The sequence below is a fragment of the Mus caroli genome, unplaced genomic scaffold (assembly GCF_978045245.1).
Source record: "Mus caroli unplaced genomic scaffold, Mus_caroli_1 scaffold_17, whole genome shotgun sequence".
NCBI classification, from domain to species: domain Eukaryota; kingdom Metazoa; phylum Chordata; class Mammalia; order Rodentia; family Muridae; genus Mus; species Mus caroli.
In genome coordinates, this window is record NW_028227272.1 from 42,610,198 (window position 1) to 42,632,987 (window position 22,790).

The 22,790-nt window shown below is 42.7% G+C and overlaps 2 protein-coding genes across 2 annotated transcripts in view; both read right to left on the reverse strand.

The window, feature by feature from the left end:
• CUNH3orf52 (chromosome unknown C3orf52 homolog) overlaps positions 1-10,866 on the reverse strand; it is a 33,609-nt gene extending 22,743 nt beyond the window's left edge. The window contains exons 1-2 of the mRNA XM_021185631.2: positions 10,448-10,866; positions 5,439-5,568 (exon numbers count right to left, since the gene is read on the reverse strand). Of these exons, the coding sequence (XP_021041290.1) occupies positions 5,439-5,568; positions 10,448-10,651 (334 nt within the window). The 5' untranslated portion in view covers positions 10,652-10,866. The remainder of the gene's footprint in view (positions 1-5,438; positions 5,569-10,447) is intronic.
• Positions 10,867-12,865: 1,999 nt separating this feature from the next.
• Tmprss7 (transmembrane serine protease 7) overlaps positions 12,866-22,790 on the reverse strand; it is a 38,839-nt gene continuing 28,914 nt past the window's right edge. The window contains exons 13-18 of the mRNA XM_021185418.3: positions 21,291-21,401; positions 19,992-20,108; positions 18,951-19,122; positions 17,442-17,710; positions 14,855-14,991; positions 12,866-13,331 (exon numbers count right to left, since the gene is read on the reverse strand). Of these exons, the coding sequence (XP_021041077.2) occupies positions 13,161-13,331; positions 14,855-14,991; positions 17,442-17,710; positions 18,951-19,122; positions 19,992-20,108; positions 21,291-21,401 (977 nt within the window). The 3' untranslated portion in view covers positions 12,866-13,160. The remainder of the gene's footprint in view (positions 13,332-14,854; positions 14,992-17,441; positions 17,711-18,950; positions 19,123-19,991; positions 20,109-21,290; positions 21,402-22,790) is intronic.

The window sequence follows — 22,790 nt, forward strand, 5'->3', positions numbered from 1 at the left end:
TGAGAAGAAGGTATATCCTTTTGTTTTAGGATAGAATGTTCTGTAGATATCTGCCAGATCCATTTGATTCATAACTTCTGTTAGTTTCACTGTGCCCCTGTTTAGTTTCTGTTTCCATGATCTGTCCATTGGTGAAAGTGGTGTGTTGAAGTCTCCCACTATTATTGTATGAGGTGCAATGTGTGCTTTGAGATTTACTAAAGTTTCTTTAATGAATGTGGCTGCCTTTGTATTTGGAGCATAGATATTCAGGATTGATAGTTCCTCTTGGAGGATTTTACCTTTGATGAGTATGAAGTGCCCCTCCCTGTCTTTTTTGATGACTTTGGGTTGGAAGTCAATCTTATCAGATATTAGAATGGCTACTCCAGCTTGTTTCTTCCTACCATTTGCTTGGAAAATTGTTTTCCAGCCTTTCATTCTGAGGTAGTGTCTATCTTTTTCTCTGAGATGAGTTTCCTGTAAGCAGCAAAATGTTGGGTCTTGTTTGTGTAGCCAGTTTGTTAGTCTATGTCTTTTTATCGGGGAGTTGAGTCCATTGATATTAAGAGATATTAAGGAAAAGTAATTGTTGTTTCCTGTTATTTTTGTTGTTAAAGTTGGCATTCTGTTCTTGTGGTTGTCTTCTTTTAGGTTTGTTGAGGGATTACCTTCTTGTTGTTTCTAGGGCGTGGTTCCTGTCCTTGTATTGGTTTTTTTCCTGTTATTATCCTTTGAAGGTCTGGATTCGTGGAGAGATAATGTGTGAATTTGGTTTCGTCGTGGAATACTTTGGTTTCTCCATCTATGGTAATTGAGAGTTTGGCTGGGTATAGTAGCCTGGGCTGGAATTTGTGTTCTTTTAGTGTCTGTATCACATCCGTCCAGGATCTTCTGGCTTTCATAGTCTCTGGTGAAAAATCTGGTGTAATTCTGATAGGCTTGCCTTTATATGTTACTTGGCCTTTTTCTCTTACTGCTTTTAGTATTCTATCTTTATTTAGTGCATTTGTTGTTCTGATTATTATGTGTCGGGAGGTATTTCTTTTCTGGTCCAGTCTATTTGGAGTTCTGTAGGCTTCTTGTATGTTCATGGGCATCTTTTTCTTTAGATTTGGGAAGTTTTCTTCTATAATTTTGTTGAAGATGTTTGCTGGTCCTTTGAGTTGAAAATCTTCATTCTCATCCACTCCTATTATCCGTAGGTTTGGTCTTCTCATTGTGTCCTGGATTTCCTGGATGTTTTTAGTTAGGATCTTTTTGCATTTTTCATTTTCCTTGATTGTTGTGCCGATGTTCTCTATGGAATCTTCTGCACCTGAGATTCTCTCTTCCATCTCTTGTATTCTGTTGCTGATGCTGGTATCTATGGTTCCAGATTTCTTTCCTAGGGTTTCTATCTCCAGTGTTGCCTCTTTTTGGGTTTTCTTTATTGTGTCTACTTCCCTTTTTAGGTCTAGTATGGTTTTGTTCATTTCCATCATCTGTTTGGATGTGTTTTCCTGTTTTTCTTTAAGGACTTCTACCTGTTTGATTGTGTTATCCTGTTTTTCTTTAAGGACTTCTACCTGTTTGATTGTGTTATCCTGTTTTTCTTTAAGGACTTGTAACTCTTTAGCCATGTTCTCCTGTAATTCTTTAAGTGAGTTATTAAAGTCCTTCTTGATGTCCTCTACCATCATCATGAGATATGCTTTTAGATCCGTGTCTAGCTTTTCCGGTGTGTTGGGGTGCCCTGGACTGGGCGAAGTGGGAGTGCTGGGTTCTGATGATGGTGAGTGGTCTTCGTTTCTGTTAGTAAGATTATTACGTTTACCTTTCGCCATCTGGTAATCTCTGGGGTTAGTTGTTATGGTTGTCACTATTTAAAGATTGGAGCAGACTCTGTGTTCCACTCACCCGAAGTCTCAAAATCCTGTGGTGGGTGTCGTGGGTAGCTGGTGGGTGTCAGCCGACCCTGCGCTCTAGCTACCCTGGTGCTGGTCAGGCCGGAAGAGGCCTTTGGCCCTCCTCAGGCCGGTTTTCTGCTTCCCTAACTAATGCAGTCTCAGGTCCCGTGCAATTGGATTGGAGCAGAAGCTGTGTTCCACTCACCAGAAGTCTTAAGATCCTGTGGTGGGTGTTGTGGGTAGCTGGCGAGTGTCAGCCGACCCTGTGCCCTAGCTACCCCGGTGCTGTTCTCCAGGAGTGTCTTAACACTGGCTGTGAGACATCTTCACTGGATGCCCTGCCGTGAGTCCCATATTGCCCAGATAGTTAGACCTTTTGTCCACTGTCCTGTTCTGCATCTATTTCAACTGCAAAGTCAGTTCCACCTCTGGGTCCAGCCTCTCTGGGAACTAAAGAATCTTGAGATTGGAGTTTCAGGGATTTGAGAGAGGACAGGAGAAGACTGGGCCATGTGGATCCTGAGGAATCCCCATCTCACTAAGTCTTAACCCTTGGCTCTCCCAACGCCACCCTTTCTCCTATTTCCCACACACTTCATTCAGTTCTGCAAATATGTGATTCATATTAATAAACTTGGTGACTGGGCAGTGGCTGGAGATTGCCAGCTGTCATCCCAGATCTACTAGCAGAGTAGCTCTGGGTGTGGCTAGCATGCTCACACTCAAGTCAGCCTGCTGTCTCACTCCTTCTTAATCTACTGTGGTCTATACTGTCCCACTCAGATTCCTCCCTGAATTTTTAAAGATCTAGCTAAATGATGTCGAAGTTATTTGTAAACCTTAAAGAAAGGTGACGATCTTAAAATTTGTTCTCAAATTATTTCAAAATGCCAAGCAGAGATAAGAAGAAATTACAGCAAACTATGAATGATATATGTTAAATGTCTTAGTTGGGGTTTCTATTGCTATGATGAAACACCGTCAACAAAAAGGAAGAAAGAGGATTTTTTGGCTTATGTGTTCATATGACTGCTCGTTGTCAAAGGGAGCCAAGACAGGAATTCAGGCAGGGCAGCAACCTGGAGGTAGACCTCCTACCTACAGGGGTGCTGCTTACTGCCTTGTTCCCCATGATTTGCTCAGTCTGCTTTCTTCTACAACTCAGGACTACCTGCCCAGGGGGAGCCCACAATGGACTGGGCCCTCTCCCATCAATTTCTAACTAAGAAAATGCCTTACAAGCTTGCCTACAGCCTGATCTTTGGAAGGCACTTTCTTAGTTGTGGCTCCCTCCTCCCTAGTGACATAAAACTAGCCAGAGCATTAACTGAACAGGTATTATTTTCAAATTTAAAGTCCTTTAAATAGTTGACATTTCTTTAATCTACTGTAATTCTCCCTGAAAGCCTTGGTGCCTGACAGGCAAGATGCCACATAAAATAAGTGCTTCCCTGGGGGGGGGGGGGATAAAGAATATTTTTGTAATTTCTTGTATAAGATTAACATATGTTAAGATGCAAATCTGCAATCAAATTAAAATTAAGTTTGTATTATAATATTAAAAAGCTATTCTGAAATTTTGGAGTTCAGTCTCACATCTCAAAAATATTAAAGAAAAATAAAAAGTTTTAAAGGAAAGTGAATCTCTCTTTGCAAATTGCTTTCTGTGGTTGAAGTCAGGTGAGTTCCAGAGAATAGATAAACATCCAGTCTTATGTTTACAAGTCCAGAATGTTAAACCATTTGCTTTAGGGTTGGCTCCTTTGGGTGCTACCGGGCATGTTAGTCAACTTTCAGGATTGCATCAGGCACCTGAGACAGGAGAAGGCTGTGACTCAGCTTTGGTTTCAGCATCTACCTGTGGCAGCTGCCCTACACCCAGTGTGGATGACTATAACAATGCCATTGTCCTCAGCAGGGTAGAGGAGGAACAGCACACCTCAGAGATGCTCCCTACTTAAAACAAATCCACAGTTTCAAGCCATCACCTGCCCCGCCTAAACAATGTTTAAGTAGACTAGGTGCTTGTCTGAGAAACTCAAAGGCTGAAAGCCGCCTGGGCTGATGCTGTGAAAATCTTCCAGACACCATCAAGCTTGGAGAAAGGAATAGGAACATTTGCTTTCTGGGAAAAAAAAAAAAAAAAAAAAAAGAATCCCCTGGAGAGACTCAGAGCTCCTCAGAGCTCCTTGTCATGATAACATTCTGTGACCTGTGAACATGAGTCAGACCTCATGGAGGTCACACCACCTTAGGGAACCCCAGCTCCAGATGAACCACCTCTGTCTGCATGAGCCAGTAAGACAATTCTTTCCCTCTACTTACTTGGATGGAAAAATTACTTGCCTACTGGGGTATACTAGCTTTGTGTATCTTGATATCTTTGAATAATACATGAAATAATTCTTAAAATGGTAATAACCTCCAAGACTTTAAAATTCTGTAGAAGACAATTGTTAGTGACCTGGTAAAATTATTATAATACAATATCAAAATCATGAAGATAGGTGAGACTATTAAAAAACTAATATCAAGTTAAAAATAAAAATAAGGAAAAGAGAAGAACATGTGATGAACTATTAATAACAAGGAAGAGGATGACTAAAACTGTATTGTGTTGCATTCAAAACACACAGTCATAGAATGAGATGAAACACACACACACAGTATATTGCTAGTGTCATATACCTGTTTCACAAGATGTATTCAACACAAATATAATAGTTATTTCTAAAATAACTTAAAATAGAAAAACAAGTATTAAAATGCAATTAAATGTGGATTGGTGTTCAAGTTCAAATATTAAGCAGCAGAAAGATGGCTCAGGGTTAAGAGTGCTTGGGGCTCTTAGGGCTATTCCCGAGGACTCATGTTCAGTTCCTAGCACCCACACAATGTCCTCTTCAGAATTTCTGCAGAACCTGCACTCATGTGCACATACTGACAACACACACACACACACACACTCCTTCACAGACAAAAGGACTTGTGTACCTCTCTGTCTTTCTGTCTCCCTGTCTCTTATACACACACCACACACACACTCCTTCACAGACAAAAAGACTTGTGTATCTCTATCTCTGTCTTTGTCTCTCTCTGTCTCTGTCTTTGTCTCTCTCTCTGTCTCTGTCTCTCTCTCTCTGTCTGTCTCTCTCTCTCTGTCTCTCTCTCTCTATCTCTGTCTCTGTCTCTCTGTCTCTCTCTCTCTCTCTCTCTCTCTCTCTCTCTCTCTCTCTCTCTCTCACACACACACACATATACACACTATCCCAAGCCAGTTTTATTTTACTTTAGTTTCTATTTTTTTTTTTTTTTTTAGAGACAAGGTCTCAGTATGTAGACCCAGGTTGGCCTCTAGCTCACAATATAGCCTAGGCAGGTCTTTAACTAGAGACACCTTGCCACCATAGCCTCCCAAGAACTGGGATTACAGGTGTAAATCATCATGCCTAGCTGCCCAAGCCTTTGTTCAATTCCTGTTATTAAAATAGCAGCAAATACATTCTTGGTCTCAGTCTAAGTCGTAAGTATTCAACAAGGTCTCTCGATGTGCTGATGCAATCCTCTTACCTCCTACAAGGCATAGGCTTATAACGATCACTATAGTGAAACACAAGAATATGGTGACAATGACCATCCACAGTTTACATTTTCCAACCACGATCTTGTTGCAGGGACTCCAGGGGCTTTCCTTGCTCACCTAAAAAGCAAAGAGAGACTGTGAGGTAGTCACTGGGTTTCAGCAAATAGTCTCAGATTCCTTCTAGAGAGTGGTGATGTAGAATTAAGGTCATCAGGTTCTTAACCTCATGAGGCTATATGACACTGAATCAAATCTAAAACAGGGAAGAATGGAACCTTAAAGGTCCCCTGGGGACTCTGAAGTGGAGATAGGAGGCTGGACTTTATTCCTAGAGGGTTTTATTTTTTATGTACTTGTTTCTTACTCACATGAAAATTGTACATATTTGTCAATTGTACTTCTAATGCTTATAATTTCTTTTGTATTAGGAACATACATATTCCTCTCTACTTGCTATTTTGAAATATACAATCCACTGTCAACCACAGTTTCTCTACTGTGAACATTGCGAGGCACTTTTTTTTTTCTGTCAGTCTGTACCTCTGTAGCTATTAACCACCAGTTCCCCACCTCTCTTTCCTTATTCCCTTCCCTGGCTCTGGTAGCAATACTTCTGCTCTCTGCTTTTATAAGATCAACATTTTAAACTTCAGCATACAAGTGAGAACATATAATATTTGTCACTGTGTGTGGAAGGAAGGGTTTTTGAAGGTATTAAAAGCATAAGAACCAACATCTGGTGATCATGAGAGAATTGGCCAAGAGACCAACCTAAGGGCTGGGCTGGGATGGGATAAAGAATTGTGAAGTTGAGATTGGAGAGTGAAGGGCTGAAGCACTTTGTGTTGGTTTTCCCTCACTATAACAAAATACCTGAAAATAATCAACTCAAACGATTTAACTGGGCTATGGTTTTATTTTTGGTTTTAGAACATGGTCAGCCAATTCTGTGGTAGACACAGCACAGCACAACACTGGGAATAGGAGGCCATTCCCCTCATAGCAATCAGAAAGCCAAGAGAGAAAGTTGGGAAGAAAACACTCCCTTCCAGGACAAAAACCAAGTGGACCCTACCTCTGAAATCATCCAGCATTTTCCAACTACGCCACCAAATTATGATTCTAGCAACAGAGAGGTCAAAGCCCCCAGGATCTGATTGCCTTCCAAAAGCCCCATCGCCGTGCTTTGAAGCATTTGGAAAGGAAGCCTTCACCACATGAGCCCCAGATGATTGCTTGGCTCCCACTGCTGTGGCTATGATCACTGTGAAGGCTGGTCGGATGGAATTTAGTGGGTACCAGTGATCTGTTGAGAGGCCTCAGGCAGGTTCTTCCATAAGGCACCTGCCATAGGTGCTTGCACAGGCCACGTTACATTCTGTGACGGCATTGGGTGGCCCTGGAATTTTCAGGATTTTTCTCTGAACACTACACGCAATCCACCAGCTCCCCAGGTAAGTGACTAAATATGTGACATTAATACAGGATGTGTATACAATGGCAGGAATACCTATTTCTGGCCCAAAAAGCCTGTCTTCTTCTTGGCTCAATTAGGAGAGCTTATAGTAGTAGTAATAATAATAATAATAATAATAATAATAAATCATCTAGGAGTAAGCAGGAAGTCTGTGCACAAGAAAACCTGCACCTTCATATCCTCACATTTGATCTACACATTTCATCTAAGCCCAGAAAAGCCAGTTGATTCTTGTACTACATCGAATAATGCATAAAAAGAGGGTCAATTCGGTAGCTCAGATAAACCTTGGTTCCCAATGAGCAGTCAATTTACTGATTTATTATTAACCAATACAATGATGATGCCATCACATAAGATATCTCTGGGATGCTGAGTAGGGGCCCTGTAATGAGCCTTTAAAGAAATTCAGTCTCACCCTATTACCTACAATTTCTTTTGCAATGTTTTGCCCAAGGGTATTAAGCTGTAGTAACAATAGACAAGGTGGTGTTCAATGGCTTACATTCCTTTCCCTCTACATTCCAATCCAGATTAGGAAAGAGAGACAAATTCTTCATATACTCTCCTTGCCCAACTTTTCCAAGCAGGAAGCTGCCTAAGTTGATGGGATGCTTATGATCTCAGTACCGTTCCCTCCCATTGTCTGTTCACTCATCCATCTGCAACTTACCCCCATACATCATTTAAATTACCTAATGGGATATATTTACTTGTAATACATAATTTGTAATTGAGGCGACTATAAATGAAATTATATAAATCGCATCAAATATATTCACCTATACAGGAGAAAATTCATCAGGTGGGGCCAGCAAGATAGCTTAGCAGATAAAGGCCTCACAGCCAAACCTGACACCCTGAGTTTGATCCCTGGGATACACACAGTAGAAAAATAAACCTAACTCCAGCAGGTCATCTCCTGATACCTCAGGATGTACATCATGGCCCATGCACACACCACACACACACACACACACACACACACACACACACACACACTGAGTGAGTGAGAGAGAGAGAGAGAGAGAGAGAGAGAGAGAGAGAGGAAATCAAAGTAATGTTTTCTTAAAACTGATGAACAATGTAACAATGTAGACCTGAGACATTGAAAGTCATTGAGTCTGAACTTTAGGAGGCCCCACTGAGTGACCCGGAGCTGCTGGGTTGTATCTCTGGAGCTTCAGCTTCTTCACTCAGCTATTTCATCTGTCAAACCAGAAAACTAGCACCCTCCTCTTCCACTTTCATCTGTGTCCCTATGACCTAACACTCTGAACAAAACTAACTTGGAGGGGTGGGGAAGGAAGGAAGGGCTTGCTTATTCTGCTTACACTTCTAGGCCACAGGCCTTCCTTGAGGGAAGTCAGGGCAGGACCTCAAGGAGGAATCTGAAGCAGAATTTATGACAGAATGCTGTTAGCTAGCTTTCACACTAGCTCATGCTGAACCAGTTTTCTTATAGCCCAGGACTACCCGTCCAGGAATGATATCCCCAATAGTAGCCTGGATCCTCCCTTATCAATAGATAATCAAGACAATCCCTTACAAACATACCCACAGATCAACCTGATACAGTTACTCAACTGAGACTCTTGTCAGGTGATTTTTTTGCTGTCTCAAGTTGACAGTTCATGCTAACTAGGGCAGCTCCTTCTACCCTTAATAATTAACTGCATTGATGTGTTACACTGTTGCACATAGCAGCAATAGGTACAAAACATATGCTTTGGAAAGTGTATGGCTTTAAATAAGAACAAAAGTCAGAACTATTATCACATGACTTAAGATGGGGACACAAAATTTTTAAGTATATAGACCATGTGCTTGTGCTAGCCAGTCCTTACTGAATGAACGTCACTAACTGACCATTCATGTTGAAACACATTTCAACCTATTCTCTAGAGTCAGAGACTGATGAACATGCTGGGGAAGGGTTTGAGGTTTTGTCCTCTCCTCAGTAAAGTGCTACCATTCCAGTATTTCTAGAAAGCTCTTCAGGTTCTCTACCCTCACCCCATTCTATCAGTTATTGAAATTTTCCTATTTAGACACCTACAACGCCAAATTACAAGGAAGTGTGGCACATCTACATACATCTGACTAACAAGGAAGTCACTAGGACACTGAAGCCTATTCTTAACAAAGCAGGTGCTAAGCAAATGTAAGATTCTGATACCTGGTATGGATTTGGCGTGTTCTCAGCTGTTGTCTAGGGCTCTCAGGGCCTAAATGGAGCATATGATATTAACATTACATAAATAGAGCATATGATATTAAGATTATTTCACAGCCTTCTCTGGGCTCAAACACTTATTTTCCCCTGGAGAATGTCTCAATCTTTGGGGATGTACTGGGCCTGACTAACTTGAGGTAAGTATTTCTAATTCCCCTGCCCAGGCTCTGCCCTGGAGAATCATACAGAAAATTCCTGATTATGGCTTCTTGCACTGGCCTGCAGGCATTACCTTCTGAATTTCACTCATCTGTGGTCTTATTTCATACAAAGAGAAGGTGCCAACTTAGACTCCAGGGTACTCATAAAATAAGACATTGCCACACAGTGTTTTCAGGAATCACTGTGGACCAAGAGTAATGTTTTCGAGCTTTGAATTCTACTAAAGTCAGAACTTGAGCCCAAGAGGAATGGGGGTGAAGTGGAGTGAGGAAAACCAGGCTAAAACAATGCGTCCAGAAAATTGAGTGTGCCCAGTAAAACTCAAGTAAACCTTTGGAGTTGATCAGAAGACAGGTGGCTCAGCATTCAAACTCTCTGATGTTTTACAAGTATTTGATCTGTGAGTAATGCTATGATATCAGAAAAGGGTTCAACCTACACACCCTTAAGGACTTCCTCAGAGATGAAAAGACAGTGAGGCTAGTTCTTAGGTAGAACTTAGATATTATTTCCCTTGTACTAAGCTGGCAAGTTCACAACAGTTCACAACCCTCAGTCTGGACGCAGCAGCTCTTTCCTCCTCGTGTTCTTTGCCTGCTTTTCTTCTGGAGGAAGCAATGGCCAAAGTGGGAGATAACAAAATGTGTTTGAAGGTGGGGGCAGGGCGCGGAGGACATAGGGCTGGTTAGAGGTAGGAGACAGTGGATTGTATGCCCCTAGAGGTGACGGTGGTGGGGTGCTGGAAGGGAGAAAAGGGAGAGAGAGAAAGCGGGGAAGCGAACGGGGAGAAAGACAATATGATTCAATCCATCACTCTATTTTTATTTGGGAAAAAAAAAAAAAACAAGTTAAAAGTTACATAATTTTCAAACAGCACCTCTACCTCTAAGGCTTTGCTCGCCATTGAAAGGAGCAGCCACGCCCCTCTACAGGATTCCTGAAGTCTCTAGGCGAGGTCCGAGTCTGATAATTGGAGGGGTCTGATCTAAGAAATTCCAAAAGTTCTTGTTTTCTTTAACCTCCCCTTCTTTGCGTGTCCCGGACGCTGGAAGGACGCTTTGGCGTCTTTAAGTGGTGCCAAGTCCCTTTCCTGCTGTCACGCCAGAACCCTAAGTCCTTACCTGGGCTGGGCTAGGGTCCTCGGCGGAGGTAGGCTGGATCCGAAGGTCGTTGAGAGGTGTCAGCTCTTCCTGAGGCCCGTCCAACATCGAGAGCTCCAGCTCTTCCCGGGGCGATTGGGGTTTGGATCCTTCCATGGCAGCGCGGAAGACGGAGGCTCCGCTGAGAGGCAAGACTCTAGCACCTAAGGGTGCAGAGTCCAGCATAGGAAGACTACTCCGCTCACACTCCACCCACCAGGCGCGGCAGGTAGACCTCGGGCGGCGCCAGATAGGCCTGGGGTGGCGGACCTGGAGGGGAGGGGCGAAGCCAGAGAGAGTGGAAGCACTCCGGCTTTGGTTAGCTGACCTTGCTCAGGAAAGGTAGATGCAAGTGGGACCGGCTGTTTTTCTGGTTTGTTCAGGGTTCTAGCTGCAATGCCTTTCCGTGTGGATGCAGACCGCAGAAGCTCACAGGGCCTGATTGCAAGCTGGACTGTGGCAAGGAAGGGATAGGCAGGGTTGGGTGGGGAGGGTGTTGGGGGATAGGGGAGGGTGCGGTTCCGGGAACTTTCCAGCCTTCTACCTGGACCAGTGTGATGCTGAAACTTATTCCAGTTCTCACTGTCTAGCGAGGGCTCATCTACCAAATCAACAAACAGCTATGAATCATCTTCCGTGTGCCACGCAGCATGCTTGATTACCAACACACGAAGATGAATAATACACAGCCCCGAAGTAATTTTCATACACCACCTCTACCTCTAAGGCTTTGCTCTCCATCGAAAGGAGCAGCCACGCCCCTCCGGATCCAGGCACAGGGGCAGTATCAGTATCCCTGAGACTAGTAAGGGCAATTGGCATTGTGTGAGTTCTTCACACACTTGTGTTTCTCAGCACAGAAGACAGTGACTGGCAGAAGCAAAAATTCAGAAACATTACTGATTTACTGATTATTGTTTATCTTTGAGAGGAGGGGTCATGAACACCCCACCTGAGGAAAAGGCCCATATGTCAGGAAGCATACAATGCCCTCCACACCCCATGCACAGCTCAGAACTGGCTTAGTGAGCTCGGAATTACGTTTACAAAGCAAAGTGTGTATTGGGTATTGGTCCAAAGATCCTGCCTCTAGCTAAACCTTCTTTTCAGAACCACTATCCTTCCCCCATTTCCTTCCTCTCACATAGCTAGTTATTAAGACCAGTTTGAGGATTCCAGAAATATTGGGGATATATTTAGAAATATCTCTTTTCTTTGCAGTGCTAGGGGCTCAGCCCAGGTATATGGCCCTACCCCTGGGTTTTATCACCAGTCACCAGAGAGATGCTGTTATTGTGATGTTTATCCTTATTCCCAAAGAAAGTGTTTTTAGAAAATTGAGGGGGCTGGTGAGATGGCTCAGTGGGTAAGAGCACCCGACTGCTCTTCCAAAGGTCCAGAGTTCAAATCCCAGCAACCACATGGTAGTTCACAACCATCCATAATGAGATCTGACTCCCTCTTCTGGAGTGTCTGAAGATAGCTACAGTGTACTTACATATAATAAATAAATCTTTAAAAAAAAAAAAGAAAAGAAAATTGAACTAAGTACTATGAACTGGAAATATTCATTATCACAGGGTAGTCATTATTTGCCAATCATTTTTACTAATTTGGAAAATAACATTTCCTGTTCTCTCTCTTTTCAATTCTACTCTCTCTACAGTTCTGTGCAGTTCTCTGAGTCCTGTTTAATAATAGTGTTACTATTTCTCCTTTGAAATTATTTTTTATTCCATTTTACTTGTTTGGTGCTATGGTTAACTCTGCCTTCTGACAAGAAAAATACGATTCTAATATGGAGTGAGACACTCTCTAAATTAAGATAAATCAAGAACTGGGATGTGCTGAGCAAGTACTATAGACTTACAGCTATTCAAAGCATGCATTACGAGGCTTTGAGAACAAATTGAAATCTTGACCCTTTAAAGTTTACAAAAACAACCAGAAGCCAGGAGATAGCATACCTGAAATGTTTGACTTTCAGAACACTCACCCAAAATGCATGTGGCCTTTCACTGTTGGCCACCTGTTTGACCAAGAGCTCAGAGGTACGCCTCAGTCCACCTCTTACCATTCTGCTTTCTATCGCTTAGTGAAGATTGGAAACCCTGAGTTTTGTATGGAGTGGGTCAGTTTCTCTGTAGGCAGCGTGATGCTGTGCATCCATGGTCCATCTTGATGCAGACAGATCAAATTGCATTGGAAACCAACACAGTTGCTACCTCCTCTGCCAATTACTGAGTTTTGCTATATTTCCATTTATGAGGTACCTTTGTTTTGTGCATTGAGTTTTGTGATAATGCTGACAGTCAGGTATGGCTTCCCAGAGATATCTTACTATGTGCCATGTTTGTCTCAATCCTTGTAAATGTCTCTTCTTGCATTGGAACACGGGAAGAACACCTATCTCTCTCAGTTCTCACTTTATTTTAGAGACTTGGTTTGTGCAATTACTTTAGTTTTCTTCCATCCATGAGTCAGTAACATTTTGATATTTTTGAATTAATATCATTATATTCTTGGGGACTTTTTATGGAATATATATTAATTTGTCTGCCTTGCAATGAATATTAGTTATGTGCTCAATCTGACACTTTCAGTTGAAAAATGATTAATTTTATTGATAATACTTACATTCTTTTCCAAGGATCTATCCTCATATAAGTCACAGTTAACAATCCATCTGTTAGAGTTACAAAAGAGAAGGGACATACTTATGAATCCAGGGGACAAAGTTTGACACCCTTGTGTAAACTCCAGGAAAATTGGGTCTTCCACATCCATGTCCCCAGCTAACAATGCCGGTCAGAATCCATTTTCCATCACTCTTTCTTCGACAAGACAAAGGTCCTCCTGAGTCTCCCTATGCAAGAAGAGGATGTAAGCATGAAGACATCTGTCTCATGAGCACCCAGGCCATCATTTATGTTTCTAGTGGATTGTGTTCAAATGTCTCCTTCTGACATGGTTTTGCTCGTATAATCACTATGTAGGAGAAAGCGATTTTCACAAATCCCCCAAGAATTTACTACTGGTTTTCATTGCATCTGTGAAAGGAGTAGTCGTAGTAGGACTGATGTCTAATGAGTGTTAACTATGTGCCCTGCACTGCCCCAGGGTCATTTTATCATCAAAACAACATCACAGTTATCTTGGGAGATTAATTTCCATCTGTGGACCATGCCTCTTTAGCAGTTGGCTCATTGGCCCAAGGACAAAGAAGAAAAGAGTCAGCCAGGTCCATGGAAGCACTCCTATGAGCCACTGGCTACCAACAGTTATCATGTGAGAATTTCCTCAGACATCTCAGCTCCAGAGAACAAAAACTGAAATAATTTAGTTGTAAACAATCCCTACAGCATGCATCTTAAAATACAATAGCTGGGGTTTGTGATCATATCTTGGAAGGTGGGTAAAGTTATAGGTCAGAGGTGAAGGTAAGAAAGTGCTACAGACAAGCCCCTGTGTCTCAGTTCAGTAATCCCACACAGCTTGTTAGATATATTCTGACAAACTAGGCCTTCTTTATCATTTCCAGACTGGCTCTACAAGTCTAATTTAATGCCCAAACCTTGGTGCTTATGTAGAACACAGCTAGGTAGGTAGGTAGTTGGCCACCTGTAGGTAGTTGGCCACCTGTAGTAAGTACCTAAACTATGCTAGCATTAGTATAAGAAAGGAAAGGGCTCCCATTTCTCCCATCATACCTAGTGACTATGTAACTTGGGAGGAGGCTCTACTATCCTCTCCTATAGAATGAGAATAAATGATGATGTGAATGAATTTATTCATTCCGTTTTGCCAGGTACTTGTTACCAATAAGGTCTCAAAAGATAGAAGAAATCATTATAATAAGATAAGGTGCCTGCATTGCAGCTAAGATTGGCAAGATGTTGGAAGAGTCCCAACTGCTCCTTATTTTCTGAATCACCTATTTGTTCTTTGTATTATATTGTGGAGGGATCTGCATGGATTGGTATGGAGGGACCAGAATAATGTCCCAAAGAACTAAGAATGCCTACTGCTCCCAGGGCAACTGTGAGGCCTACATGAGTGTGCTCTGTGTCTGCCTCCTTCCTCTTCCCCTTTTCCAACTGTGCATCCAAGTAACAAGTAAATGAACCCGGTGGTTTTGGTGCTAAGGGAACAAGGAACAACACAGAAGGACTCTGTATGTGTCTACCTATAGATGGTTGTTATTTTAAACCTGTCCATTCTCAACACTTCCCTAGTCTTAGGCAACTGAATGATAATTAGTATCTGGGCAACTCAGATAAAGGAAGGGCAAGGCCTGCCCTAGATAGCTCCAGTATTGTGTAGATGAAACGTGAGAGCATCGCAATCATGGAGCACAACATGTTAGGTGAGGGGAAGAGGAAGACTTACTTTGCAGGCGTCGCTCTTGCCAGACATAACCCCTGCACAGAGCATCCGCGAGGTGATGATCCCATAGGTGGAAACACAGACGGTTTGATCTATGAGCTCTACCTCCGCTTGCTGCAAAACCGGGGAACCCTTACTATCTGCAAGACACATTAGGGATGAATATCATGGTGATGGTAAGGACCACATTTCTTCCAAGTTTCACTTGAGCAATCACCTTGGATTGAATCACCTTTCAGCCTCAGAGCGATTCTCTGAGATAAATTCTATTAACCCCATTTTGCTTCCAAAGAAATGAAGCCTTACTTACAAGCTAGATCAAAGCCTTACCCAATGGCACACACACAGCAAGTAACAGCAGAATACAGTCAAAGGTCAGACTTTATTATCTTATTTTCTGGGTCACCCTGCCACTGTACTTTCATGCCTGTGTCCCTGGGTCCTATGAGCCTGTGAGTCAGAAACTGTTAGTGTCACTGTTTACAGATTGGGAGGGCTCCTTAAAAGGAGACACACAGTAATTTATGGAAATCTACAAGGAGCCATAAAAGCTAACCTGTTTTTCTACAGCTTCTTCACTTCCTTTCTCTCTTGCCTGGCTATAGTGAGCCAAAACCCATATATATATATATATATATATATATATATATATATATATATATATATATACAATCATGCTTATCAAGAAAGCATCTCTTCAATGAGTTGGGTAGTCTTTTTCTCTAGTGATAGATGGTGATTGTGCTGGTTAGCTGTTATCAACTTGACCAAAGCTAGAGTCATCTGAGAAGAGGAACCATGAGTTGAGAAAATGTCCCCATCAGATTGAGTTGGAGGCAAGCCTGTGGGGCAATTTCTTAATTGATGATTGATGCTTGTGGGGGTGGAGCTCAGACACTGTGGGCAGTATCATCCCTGGGCAGGTGGTCCTGGGAGGTATAATAAAGGTAGCTGAACATAAGCCTAAGCAGCCAGCCAATATGCAGCAGCCAGCCCTCCATTGTCTCTGCTTTCAGTTTCTGCCTCCAGGTTTCTGTCTTGAGCTCTTGGTCTGATTTCTCTTCGTGATGGAGTGTAAGCTGTCAGGTGAAGTAAACCCTTCACTCCTCAGTGGCTTTTGGTCATAGCATCTCTCACAGCAATAGGAAAGCAAACTAAGACAAGGTAGTGAAGTCACCAGTTGCAATAATACACAAGTGGAGGGAGTTACAGATGTGCAAACAGCTGCCATCCCTCCTCGAGACTCTTAGAACTCAGCAAACTCCATTTGGTGGTGAATGCCATTACTTCCATGTGTCCATAATGGCAGTAAGAATCCGAGAAAACACCACAGTGATCCTCAGAGAATCAAACCAAAGCTGCGGGGTAAACTGGAAAATTACACGTACTATAGCTGCTCTTTCCACCTTGGAAAGGATATCAAAGGAATCTCAGATCCCAGGGGTGATAGATGGGCACTAAATCTTGTGGGAATATTTAAGCAGCTTGGGATTCTTCGCCTCACTGTCAGCTATAAATCATGGGACAGGGAAAAAATTGGCAAGCTTGATAGAGAGGCTTCCCAAGCATACAGTGCTATCTTTCTGTACTAAAAAAAAGGTCCCTTTTCTGGGTATGTAGATAATTGCAAAAAGTAATCCCGATCTTCCCCCGGGTGAACTGATTTTAGGATGCAGTGATGCCTGGATCAGAATTTGCAGTCTGAGGAGAAGGGTCCTGGCTGGATTTCTCTGTCATTCCCATCCCTTGGCCAATAGTCCTGGTGTGAGACACACTTACATAACCTCCCAGACAGTTGTCTGAGTTGGCACAGTAGGCTGTGCATATGTGTGCTCTCTCTTTTACAAAAACGGATCGCCTCTGTAGAGGACAAGGGATTCTAAAAATAAAAATGAGTTGCCATCCTAGAATGGAATGCTCAGCACCCTCCAGAGTTTAAAAAAGCCCATATTGATCAGTCCTGCCTTGCTCATACGATTCCCCTCTCCCTGTATCCCTGGGGCTTCCCCTTCACTGAGATGTTATATGTAAATCTTCTCTGGGAATGCCAAAGCACTCTCTCAGCTCAGATGTCTTTCTTTTGTAGGGCAGAGACATGAGCATATACACCATACACACCATACATACCATATATACCATATACACCATACATACCATATACACCATATACACCATACACACCATACACACCATATACACTATACACACTGTGATGGTTTGTATATTCTTGAACCAGGGAGTGGCACCATTTGGAGGTGTGACCTGGTTGGAATAGGTGTGTCACTGTGGGTGTGGGCTTAAGACCCTCACCCTAGTTGCCTGGAAGTCAGTCTTCCACTAGCAGCTTTTGGATGAAGATGTAGAACACTCATCTCCTCCTGCACCATACCTGCCTGGATGCTGCCATGCTCCCACCTTGATGGTAACGGACTAAACCTCTGAATCTGTAAGCCAGCCCCAATTAAATGTTGTTTATTATAAGACTTGCCTTGGTCATGGTGTCTGTTCCCAGTAAAACCCTAACTAATGCACACACCATATACACCATACACACCATATATAACATACACACCATATACACCATACACACCTGTTTCATGCCTCCTCCCCCAGCCAGTCACCCAGCACTTCTCCCCACTGCGCACTTTCTGGCCTGCTGGAGGAATGCATATTGGTTGAATGAGCTGTTTCAGGGTTTCAGGCCAGGCTATGCTGAGCTGCAGCAAGGCAATGTCATAGTCAAAAGTCTGGCTGTTGTAGTATTCATGGACCACAATCCTTCTCACTGGAGAGACAAACTTGGCATTCCCTTGCACATACATCCCAAGGTGAGCAGTCCATGGCGTGGGGTCAGACAGCCTGGTAGAAAAGGAATCAAGCATGGAGTTATATATTGTTTGGAAGCAAGTACTCTACAAAGCCATGGGGATGGGGAAAGGAAGACCTTAGCCCATGGCTTGTCCAGGGACATGGCAAGGATCACACACTTCCCTTGTCTCTTTGCTAGACACAGCAATGAAGTAAGCTATTGTAGTAGTAACGCGTTATAGCTACACTCCAGAAAAATTATCTCTATACTATTTTGTAGAGATAACTCAAATGTTCCTTGCCTTCTGACATCTCATGAACTATACACAGGTCAAAAACATAGGAGACTACAATTAATTTATTATCCTCTTTTTATTTATGCTAGCACTATAATGTAGATACACCAAGTTATTATATGGAGGTGTTAGATTAAATGCAAATGATATGACTATCAGCAGGTTAGACATTAAAGTGCTTTAAGTTGGGCATTAATGAAATACTTTCTTGCAAACTATCAGAACTTTTACAGATCAGTGTAGTGTCTCTCGTGCCTCACCCAATTCATCAGAGAGGGGCTTGGCACCTTTAGAAGGTTTAATCTCCCACAGAATCAATATAGCAACCAGGGAGAATAGGGGTACAGAGAACATGGAAGCTTTAGAAGAAAACTAAACACATGGTCCCCAGAACACATTCATTAACCTGCTGAGCAGACATCACGTGAATGTACCAGAAACTCAAAGAATCTAAGGCTAACATAATGTTTGGAGCAATTATTTTACTTATCGATGACCTACTTTAGTAATTAACACAAATCCTGTAAGTTCCAAGAAAACCATCTCAAATTGTGTAACGTCACTGCAACACTCCATTTAAAATTTTAGAATAATTGATGTTTTGTTTCATCTGAGATCTAGTAGATCTCAGATTTAAAGTTTAAGTGAGGTTATTTTTTTTCTTTTAAGTTTTTCCTTTACCCTCAATTAAAAGAGAATCTGTCCCACAATAACCCCATTTTTTTTCTGGGATTCCCTGCTCTCCAGCCGTCTCCATATACTGATTTACATTTGCTCTGGTAATTTGAAAGTCAGTCTCCATTTCCTCAGCCTAATAAACACATACCCAGCCTCTGTGCTTCCTTTGTGCTCTTTTTCTTTATGCCAATGCTACCTCAAAAAAAAAATGGCATACAACTGGTTACCCCCATCCAAGATGAGCCCAACTAAATTGATCATTTCTTTCCACAACTGGAAGTCAGATGGTCTCAACGGTAAGGATTGGGATGGTCTACCTGTTTCCATGGAAACAATGGGCTGCAGAGAGAAGCCACTCCCTGGAGATGACTGAGGCACCACAGTAGGCTGATCCAACAAAGTGGAGGCTGACCTGCCATGGCCAGGTCCCCTCCTGGGAGTCAGAACCCCCAACGATTCGGTGAAGGAAGGAAGAACTCCTGCTACAGCCTTTAGGAGAGGAAGTGTCATATGACTTAAAGGCAGACAGAATAGAAACACACGCTCGGGGGGGAGGGGGGGGAAGAAGCAGAAACATAATCACATTTATGGCTGGGTTGGGATCTGACTCATCAAGCCAACAGTTGAAAACCTCCTGGTTATCTGGCAGAGAGGAAATCTATAGGTATGGAACCAGTGCCAACACAGAACCACTCCTTTGTTGCTGAGAGCATGCCCTAACTTGGAGTCTACACACCTATGCATACTGGGAAGGAAGGCCCCATACTAACAACTGGACTCACATAATCAGCAGCCATGAAGTTAGTTTGCTATGTGGAAAGGAAGCAGTAGGTTTCACCTATAAAAGAGCTGAGAATGTTTTTGTGCTGGTTTAATGGAAGGCATTTTGGAGAGACTTTGTAAGTCCAAGACATGTGGACATGTACTAGAAACCTAATCATCATAGCTGTTCCTTTTCAGTGTAAATAACATCAATAAGGTTGATTATTGCTCTTAGTGAGAGGCCACCTGACTAAGGAGAGCATATGGCATAAGTCATCTCGATGTTGCTTTTATCGAGAGTCATAACTAAAAGAAAAGCCACTGGGCTCCATTGCTTTATTCACAGGTGACTTCTTCCTTGACTGGGATTACTAGAAAACACCCTGTTACCTCCTATTATCAAGAAGGAAGTCGGAACAAACCTTTGGGGCTTTTGTCTCTTTGGAGCAACGTCAGAGCTAGTTCACTAGTACATATTATATTTTCCTAGATCCTGAGCAGCCTTTGTCTGAGGAATGATACTCAGATGCAATGAAAGTTGACAGTGGATAAAAAAAGAGGGAATACAGGAGTCAAAAGCAGCCATTTCTACGCACCGCAGCCTTCCTCGTCACTTCCATCCGGACAGTCCACTATACCATCACATTGCGCATTTTGCTTCCTGAAGCAAATGTCATTGCCACATTTAAAGGTCCTGCTGGTGCATGGGATGCCTAAACATGAGCAAATGAAGGAACAGTTTTGTTTTGTTGCCGTTGTTGTTTCTAAACAGAAACAGATTTGAAGGAATGACTTGGAACTGTGCAAAAGGTGTCCTAGTCACAGGGTCACTCTTTTCTGCTCTGGGAAAAGCTGGGAGGGGGAAGAGGAAACACCCTGCAGGGACATTTTCCTTTACTTAAGCAGATGCATTGGAAGTCAGGCAAAGTAGCAGGCATCACTCCAACTGCTTCTTCACATCCATGGTGAACACAACACAAAAGAACGCATGGTCTCTTGGCTATTGCCTTGTTGTACTGGCTATTTTTGTGTCAACTTGACACAGCTGGAGTTATCACAGAGAAAGGAGCTTCAGTTGAGGAAATGCCTCCATGAGATCCAACTGTAAGGCATTTTCTCAATTAGTGATCAAGGGGGAAAGGCCCCTTGTGGGTGGGACCATCCCTGGACTGGTAGTCTTGGGTTCTATAAGAGAGTAGGCTGAGCAAGCCAGGGGAGGCAAGCCAGTAAAGAACATCCCTCCATGGCCTCTGCATCAGCTCCTGCTTTCTGACCTGCTTGAGTTCCAGTCCTGACTTCCTTTGGTGATGAATAGCAGCATGGAAGTGTAAGCTGAATAAACCCTTCCCTCCCCAACTTGCTTCTTGGTCATGATGTTTGTGCAGGAATAGAAACCCTGACTAAGACACTTGTCTTACTCTCTAAGGAGAAAAGAGGTTAACAAAACCCATAATACATGCGATCCTTTTAGGCAGTTAGGAGGAAAATAATGAATAGATGCTCTGATTTGCAATGCATTTGCTCACCACCTACAGGGTTCACTTTCTGTTGTGGTGTCAGCAGGTATCCCCACAGTGCCTCCTAGGTTCCTCTGTGACAGACCTTCATTGTCCAACCTACAGCTAGCATGAAAACCTAGTAAAGCCACAAACATGTGCCAGTATTTGCACAGGAGCACATTCAATTCCACCCCGCCTACTGTATCTCATTGTAAACAAGTATCTCATTGTTCTCTAGAATGGGTAGGATTCTCAGATCAAGAGATATCAGGGCTAAAACTGGGAGAGATGTGTGGTAACTGGGGCAAGCTATCACTCTGAATGCAGCAGAGATGTTTGGATCGTTGGGGTTCTAACAAAACAACAGAGCTCTGTGCACCCCCCACCCCTCCTCACTTCTAGTGCAGTTTTGCTCGTCCTGGCCATCCTCGCAGTCCCGGAAGCCATCACAGACCAGAGGGCCATGCTGCCGGAAGATGCTGCTGTTGCAGGCAGGTTTTACAGTCACTGTGGTGAAAGGCAGGAAGGTCATGAACAACAGGGCATCAGCTGGGTTCTCTGATGGCCAACAATGCCCCTCTAAAGGTATGAACATTATCATGGAAAATACAGAAGAGTGATAGAATGTGTCTACCTTAAAGTAACAAATCCCTGGAAGAAAGGGGATGGCTAGTATAATTCCTTACTCTGATGAAATTCCTATCAGATCTTGGTTTTGCTATGGTGTCAATGTGTTTAAATATGGTGGCTTATGTAACTTCAACTCATTGCATCATAAATAATCATGTTTTCTTTTATTTTTTGAGACAAGCTCTTACTGTGTAATCCTAGCTGACCTCAAAGAGATCCACCTGCTTCTGCCTTCTGTGTGCTTGGATTAAAGATCTGTTCCACCATGCCTGGTGTGATGGTTTGTATATGCTTGGCCCAGGGAGTGGCACTATTAGGAGGTTGGGCCTTGTTAGAGTAGGTGTATCACTGTGGGCATGGGTTTAAGACCCTCACACTAGTTGCCTTGAAGCCAGTCTTCCACTAGAAGTCTTCAGATGAAGATGTAGACCTCTCAGCTCTGCCTGCAACATGCATGCCTGTTCCCACCTTGGTGTTAATGAACTAAACCTCTGTACCTGTAAGCCAGCCCTAATTAAATGTTGTCCTTATAAGAGTTGCCTTGGTCACGGTGTCTGTTCACAGCAGTAAAACTCTAACTAAGACACCTGGCATCACTAATTTTTTTTTAAAGAAAAATAATTCTCATCACCTGTTATCTGAGGTGAACTTGGCTTCCTTCCCAAGAAAGGTGTAGTGGACTGAAATGGGGGATTTTGTCTCACTCATCTCTCTACCTCAGGTCGCTGACCAAAAAATATTAGGTGCTCACAAAAACCTTGGTGGATTAATTAATGAAGGTGAGACCTTAAAGGATATCAGACTCGTAGCCCACATGTGAAACCACTTTAAACTTGTTTTACTCTGACGAATATATACCCTAAACGCGACTGTTTCTTTGACACACTTCTTGAATCACCTTTACATCTATGGCTTACATGGTGTACCAGCAAAGCATCGTCTGAAAGGAAGGTTTCTCTGTGATCTCTAGATTGTGAAATTTTTCAGTTTTACTGTCTCTGCTTGGTTTACCAGTGTATTTCTTGTGTTACTCAGTCCCCGTCCCCACCCCTCAAAGGGTGAGTGGAGTACACTACTGCCTTAAAGCACTTGGTTGTTGCCAAAAGGTACCTATTTGACATCCACAGAATGGCTCAGGAAAAGATGCAATGGAATACAATGATACCAGTCACTAGTCCTTATTATTAAAGAATGCCAATAGCTTTCTTCTGGGGCATCAGAGCAAAGAACAGTAATGGAAAAAAAAAAAAAACCTTCAATCACTAA